The following is a 7944-nucleotide window of genomic DNA, read 5'->3' on the forward strand; positions in this document are numbered from 1 at the left end:
TATATTTTCTTGTCTAAAACACAAAAGCTATTTTCACCTTCTGGGCTGGACAATGCCCGGGTATTGCGCGTAGGACCGTGGATGTGGGAATCTGACTTCCTGGGTTAAAGTTTGGCATGGCACCAGCTGCCCTCTTTATCACAGATTTTGCCTTTGAAACATGGCTACCAATACAACATCAAGGGAAGGCAGCTGTGAGGGGCAAATAGATATACGTGAGGAGCAGTGGTGGTTTCTGGAGGGCGCCTACGTGTCGCTGGCACCACTTTTGGTTCTATTGTAGTCGCGTAAGTTGAAGAGTGTGGATTCCTACATGCACAAGTCAACCATTAGGGAAAAGCTCTCTGATGTCTCCACAGATGTCTTCACACCCGCCAGACTTCAGACACGCGGGCACAACCTGCTCTTTAGGGCACACCTGAAGCCTTTCCTAACATGCCAGAGTGCTCTTAAGGAATCACAGGGGCAGGCAGTACTCGTAGGTCCCGCTACTGAGCAATTGGGCTGCAGATCCCACGACTGGAGCAGGTGGGTCTTGAGAAGGACAAAGAGAGACAGCTTTCACTCAGATTTCTAGCATCAATTAAAGCTATATATATTTTCCTCTTTGACTTACTAAATGTTTTGTTTGTTTAACCAGACATATGATGAAATTTATCCTCAACATTAGCATAATTACTTTTATGTTTTATGATAACATCTGTAGTATCAGTATACATGCTCTATACATGCATGTATCTTCCATGTCTTATATACATGTTCAGATTAGTTTATGTGTGCATATATATGTATATATACATAAATATCTGCGTGTGTGCTTGTGTTATAATTTTGTATTTTCATGTATTACAATTGTATGCTCAATCAAATGAAGATGGAAAATATTTGAAAACACTGCTTGTGGACTGTGCACACAAAGACTTTATTCTTTGTTATCTATTATTACCTAAATAATTTAACAACTACATATTTAGTTATCATTTACAGTGTGTTAGATAACATAATTAACCTGGAGATAATTTATGATGTATGAGATAAATGTAGTTATAGGAAGCTGTATGTCATTTTATAGAAGGGACTTGCTCAGCCATGAGTTTAGGAATCCATGGGGTTCTGGAACAATATGTATCCCATGGATAATAAGGGGTAATATCTGTGTTTGTGTTAAGAAGATTGCTTGGCCGTGTTTGCACCTGGAGCACAGTTTTCAGACAGGAGGAAAATTTTGCCCAGCACATTTATTTGCAAACAGAAATATTCCTGAGTGAAGGCATTACTATCTATAGCTATAAATATGCAGGTCAGATCCATCCTTGTATATATTCATCCTTTAATATGACCCTGAGTCTCTATATATTCAATATTTGTGTATACTTAAATATCACTCTACATATGTGCTAGTATATGCTGTAAAATATATGAATGGTCTATTTTTAACACACATATATGCATTTGTACCTATACAAAATGAAGTATTTGTATTAATATTAGCACTAATAAGCACCATTAGTCATTAATTAGGATCATAAATTAGAATTACATCACAATCCATCCTACCCTGTGAACTCCCAGGAAGGACATTCCTATTCTTGCCAGTCGTGTGTCCAGGTTCCAGCGTGGTGTCTAGCAAGTAGCGCATGGCCAATAAATAGTCACGGAAGGATTTGCTACACAAGAATTCATCCAACTCTCTGGTTTGCAGTTCTTGCTTTTTTCTTTTTTTTCAGTACTGGGGATTGAACTCAGGACCCTGCCCTTGCCAGACAGGCTCTCATTCTACTGAGCTATTTCCCTGGCCCTAATTCTTGCATTTTTGATCACCACTAAAGCATGCATTTCTTCCTTGATCCATCTCTTTGTTAAGTTTCGTCCGACATGATTAGTTGAGATTATGTGGGAGATGGGAGATGGCTCGGGCAGTGCTCCCAGCGACTCCCGGGTAATCCAAGGGTGCAGCCTGGGAATGAGATCTCTGGAGCCTGGGCCTGCTTTCCCACAAGGACAGGGTGGATGGCAGGGATACCATCCACACCCTGGTGCTGTGCCAAAAGATGAGCTATCAGCCCGCGCACCTTGACTCTGCACCTCTTTCATCCCACACCCCGGGCGTGCTGACTGAAACTGTACATACAAGAGAAGGCCTGCTCTGCACACATCCTCCTGCTGGCTTTGCATCTAGGCAAACACAAGTGAACAAGCTCAGGGTGTGAGGAGTGGTGGAACAGAGACACCCAGCCCTAGCGGCTCCCCATCCAGTAGGGCGGAAGCTGCCCTGAGAGCAGACCCAAAGCTCTCCCCAGAAACTGCGCAACAGGCAGGAAGGATGAATGGCTCTCAGCTGCTCCTCGATTTGGTTGGGATTTTAAGCAGCTGTTCCTGGAATCCCCGTTGGTCATGGTGTCGAAATCTCCTGACATTTGTTTCCTCCTGAAATGCAAAGTGGGACTCCTGAGATACACTTGCAATTTTCAGTCTTGCTGTGGGAAGCATCTTTAGGATCTGAGAGTCTGGGCTTACTTTGGAAGCAACTGGGAAAGCAACTTCCCCAATAAATAGCAAAGGTTAGGAACAGATGAGTGATTTATTACAGAATGTACAAATGCTGAGCCCAGCATTGGATGTCACTTGCCTAATTTCTAAGGCTTTCCTTCTTACTCCAAACCTCTTCTACCATAGTAGTGAACCTATTTAGTAAAATGGACCACTTAGGCACTGGGGAGATGGCTCAGGAGAACAAACGCTTGCCCGGCAAGTGCAAGGGCCTGAGTTCAATCCCCCGTTCCACCAAAAAATAAAAAAATGGACCACTCAGAAGTATACACCCTGGGGCTGGTGAGATGGCTCAGTGGTCTAAAGCACCTACTTAGAACAAGCTTGGCAAAGCACAGAGACCCTGGTTCGATCCCCCAGCACCACATGCCAGCCAGCCCCGCCCCCTGGTGGGCTGAGCTGGCCACACACACACACACACACACACACACACAAAATAAATAAATAAATAAGTTAAAAAGAAGTATACCTCCTGATCTTTAATATGTGTTGTAAAGACCTTAAGCATTTCACCTCATTTATATGTAGTTGGTAAGATTGCAGGTGGTTTATAATCTTGATTTTAATTAAATGTATGTTCTAGTTTTTCTAAGCAGCAATACCAATGATGGAGTTACTTTAAGGTTACTGCGAATTTTGAAGAACTTCACCTTTTATAAATAAACTATAATACTATCTATCGGATGCTATGTATATTGGATAGATGAAATATGAAAATACACTGAATGCATTTAAAGAGATTTTTACAAAGGCCTCTAATGATAGATCAAGACGAATCCCATGGTTAGAGGAGCCCTCGTAAGTGACCATCATGTGTTGAGATGTGTACCTACATGAGACTTTAATCATCTCCTCCTACGCTTTCTTCTGAACAATACTTCTGGACATGATGCCCACAAATGGAAACAATCTCTCTTCCCGAGGATTCACGGGGCCCCTGCCTAGCGCTTGGCTGTAGGACTTGGATCACCTACTCACCAACTCTCCAGTTGAGCTGAGCTGGGCTGGGAGGACCGGTGAGGTCTGAGGAGCTGGAGAACGCCATTGGAGAGAGCAGCGACGCTAGCGGGTCATCGCAGTTGTCTGCAGGGGAGGGAAGAGACAGGAAGAGAGAAGAATACGTCAGCAAGCCTTTCCATGAGGAGCGACGACAGACATTGTCCAGACCCTCTGAGAAGCACTTGGTCTATGGCTGGCGCTACTTGTTTCCTTAAATTCCTGCATCTACGTCTCTTAACAACCCCAGTGACAAAAATAACCTCCTTTCACAGAGGGAGAAGTTTAGAGGTGTTCAGGAGGTCGTCCAAGGTCACAACAACAGAAAGCAGCAGAGCCAGAATTCTCACCTAGGTTTGCCTGACACCATTCCAGCCATCATTTATTCCTGTAGAGGGCAATTTATACAGAGATTTAAATCACTGCTACTGGGCTAATTCTAGACATAGGGAGACCACTAAAGAGGGGAGTATTGTTTAACTTTCTCCCATCTTTTGTCCCAAGCACCTCTGTAATAATTATATCTAGAAAAACAGGATAATTTGGACTAATTTACTCTTTGTTTTGTGATAATCACTGGAAAGCAAGTTACTCAGTCTAATAGCTGACTTCGAGTCTATGAAGCAACAGATAATAGTCTCAGGTTTTGCACAATCTTGATGAGGAAGGAAACCGCAGTAGTTATACCTCCAGCTGTCTTAAATGTGATAATTATGCTTTCTAACACTTTTGTGATAATGGCCTACTGTGCGACAGGGCTAACCACAGGCAGAGATGTGGTCTCAACAACACGCTATGTCTTTCCTGGTTGGCACTGATGTCATGCGCAGCTCTTGTAGAGAGCACGGCCCTCCACTCTCAGGAGACTGGTACTTTAAAAAAATGTATTTTTATTTCTTTCTTTTGTACAAGGCCTTACTATGAAGCTCAGATTCTTAGCGGTCCTCCTGCCTCAACTTCTCTAGCACTGGGATTACAGGCGTGTGCCACCACATGCAGTTTCTGCTTCACTGGCTGCCACAGGACACCTGGGGTTTCCTGGCCAGCCTGGCATTTGGTGCTTGGGATTGAATCCCTTTCCATATGCTTGCCTAAGCAGGCACCCAGCCCACCAATCTATCTCCCCAACCCCAGCATACTGGTATTTCAGTTGGAATGTTCATACTATCCAAAACTCATGTCAAAAATTTAACTCCACAATAACAGTACTAAGAGGTGGCGATCGTTCAGAGGAGATGAACCCAGGAGGGCACCCCCCCCCCAGTCTGGTTTAGTGGCTTCATGAAAGGACTGTGGTCTGACCATCTTACTTTCTGCCACTTTTGAGTGCTGGCACACTGACAACAACTTCCTAGCCTTCAAATACGTGATCCAACAAATGTCTGCTCATTATAAGTGACCTTGTCTCAGGTATTCTGGTATGGAAGCACCAAGCAGATTACGAGATTCGGTCACCATATGGTTCTGCACTAATTCCCTGATTTGTTTGTATCTCTCAGCAAGTAGCACATCTTTGGGGTCCCCTAGCAAGTGTTACGGGCATGATACCTCTTGAATAAACATCTGTTGAAAGGAGATGGGGAGTCACGAGTGAAGGAAGAGAAGAAAGGATCAATGAACCAATCAGTCCATCCACTCGCTAGCACTCAAATTAATTTCCTATTTTTCTCTTTCGTACAAAATTGACCTTGCAAGACACTGACAAATCACCTCATACAATTCAGGTGTACTTCAGTCAAAACAAATTTGCAATGTGCTATTCAGTTTCAAGGAAAACTTCATGGTAGGAAAGGCTCTCAAGAGTAAATAACTTGACTTTTTAAAAGAATATTTACATAGCATCATGCTTGTTTATCTAGGAAGTTCTGAACTATCTTTCAGCTAATTGCTGGCAAATTAATTAGAAATGTAAGGATTCAATTCTTATTTGTTAAATATATTAGAAAATCAACTGCAAAGTATATTCTGAATTTTTCTCAAACTCAAATGTTTGAAAAGTGTTCGGGGGTATGTGACAAACACCAAACAGAGCTTCATCCTCACTGAAGAATGATACAGAAGTCACCTTGGTGGTCACAGTTAATCTGCAAATAGGAAGTGAAGATGCACTGTGTGCACTCTTGCCCTTCCATACAGCCAAGGGAAGCTGCACGCGCGCGCACACACACACATACACCTGAGCGCACTCGTCTAAAAACACAGATCTGCTGCTCTCCTTATGTATGAGGAACCAGTTGGAACATGATGTGCACCTTACATTTGCTTATGATTCCTTTATCATCAAGAAACCTGAGTGTGCAAAAATAAAAACCCAGGACGCCGTGCACACATGAGTGCACACGCACAGCCGCTAGCCATCTCACGACCTGGTCACGCGTCTTGCTCCTCTGCCTCTGCGGTCATCAGCATCTTCACATTTCACAACCGTTCTCCTTCCCCTCACAGTGGCTCTCAGCCTTCCTGACACCCAAATCCACCAGACTGCAGACCATTTCAGGCAAAGAACCACATTTATTATACTACCCTTGCCCTACTTAAATGTTTAACCTGTATACAATGTTAGCATTTTTATTCAGTTCTTTGAATATTTCTAATATTTGTGACTTGGCCCCGTAGGCGTATTTACCCCCAATCCCTTGCTTATCTGCAGCTCTTACTGTATGTTTGACCAGTTATTTTTACAGTGTGTATATTGTGCTGTAGCAGAATTGAGGATATAAATGTAGACATTTCAAATCAATCCAACTCACACATCACTCTGGAAAGAAACCTAAAAGTACATTTTTCTCTTACTAGAGTAGTCCTTGAGTTCAAGTTCGTAAATTCTTAAAATGCCCATGAAAACGTAGAAATAGAAGTTACATAATCATTTTAAAGTAATTCAGTCCAGATATTTATAAAGTCCTACTTTACATTTGTCCTTGGAAAGGCAGTGGGGTAGATCTGAGCAGGACAGAGTTGCCGACCTCAAAAACTCCATGGACTATGAAAAATATAAAGATGTAAACACAGAAATGGACACGACAGCGGGCAACTGTTCACGAAGCTTACAGCGCAGCTGTAAAATGGGCTCCTCGCGGAGCACGAGCGCAGGCCACCGACCTCTCACGGGCCCTGGGGCTGGGCACAGCGAGAGCTGGGACTGCCGGCCTCACGGACCAGCCGCTGGGCTCCCACGCCAGCCGGGTCCACCCCGAGTCCCGCCTGCCCTGCCTTTTGCTTCTGTGAGGAAGGCCCCCAACCTGGGAAATTTACCAATTCATAGAAAACGACCTGTGCTCCAGGCCAAGGTCCTGAGGAGATTTCTTAGGGACTCCTTTCCCCCAGACCTGTGCATTTCAAGAGCGGCTTTGGGGGAGTTGATTTGGACTTCTGCTCTGTTCCCAAAAAAGACAGGCATGGGAAATTCCTACACCAAAAGGAAGAAAGATGATCCTGCACTCCATCTCGAGCAGGGTATTAGGTCCCTATGTCATCTCCCTGCCATGTGACAAGCTCTGCGACCCTCTTTTCAAGAGAGAATATGTCAGGAGCTTTCTCAAATTATTCCCGGTCATTGGACTTTAAGGTTTGTCATACGAGGCTGCTAACTCCAAAGGCAGGTATGATTTTAGACATGTTTCTGATTCATAAAGCAGGAAGGAAATGACCCAGCACACATGAGAAAAAAAACTAGGTTTAGTTGTAAAATAGGCAAAGAACCACATTTCAATCCATAGATTACTTTCTGCTCCCAAAAAAGACAGGAATGGGAAATTGAATCTAGATTTTTTGAAATGAACCCTCTTCTGTTTTTTTCTAAGTTGGTAAGTTTCCCAAGTTGGCCTCAATCTTGTCATCTTTCTGTCTCAACCTCCCACAGTACTGGCGTGACAGGCATGCACCCCTACGCACAGCTAAGCACTGCACTTTATTTTGCTTTGTTTCATGATTGGGATACCCTGGAGTAGAGACGTACAGCTCCGAGATCTTGATGCCTATGTCTGTTTCTTCTCTTGACTTGGTGACTCAAGACAAAACATTCAAGTGAACTAAGTTTTATTTCAGTGGTCCACAGAACAGAGAATTCTCTCTGCCATATCCAGCTATACAATTATTTTAAAGATAGAATGAAAACAGATGAGGAAGATAAAGCCAGATTTTAAAGTATGAAGCACCACATGAGAATAGAAAGTAGTCTATGGATTGAATATCTTTATTGCAATTGAGAGCAACTATTTCAACTGTTTTATTTCTGGGATCTCAGTTCTGTGCCGTGAAACATGTCCAGCAATTGATGTCACAGATTACCCTTCCAAAGGCTGGCAGGGGCGACATAAGTGAAGTCACAGATTACCCTTCCAAAGGCTGGCGGGGGCGACATAAGTGAAGTCACAGATTACCCTTCCAAAGGCTGGC

At 43.4% G+C, this 7944-nt stretch overlaps 1 protein-coding gene across 1 annotated transcript in view; it reads right to left on the bottom strand.

Annotated features, from left to right (window-relative positions):
* The window catches only part of Cntnap5 (contactin associated protein like 5), a 930940-nt gene that overhangs the window by 728016 nt on the left and 194980 nt on the right, over window positions 1–7944 (bottom strand). Inside the window, exon 2 of the mRNA XM_004626336.2 lies at window positions 3529–3633. Within this exon, the coding sequence (XP_004626393.1) occupies window positions 3529–3633 (105 nt within the window). The remainder of the gene's footprint in view (window positions 1–3528; window positions 3634–7944) is intronic.

This window comes from Octodon degus, unplaced genomic scaffold (assembly GCF_000260255.1).
Source record: "Octodon degus isolate 3935 unplaced genomic scaffold, OctDeg1.0 scaffold00014, whole genome shotgun sequence".
Taxonomy (NCBI): domain Eukaryota; kingdom Metazoa; phylum Chordata; class Mammalia; order Rodentia; family Octodontidae; genus Octodon; species Octodon degus.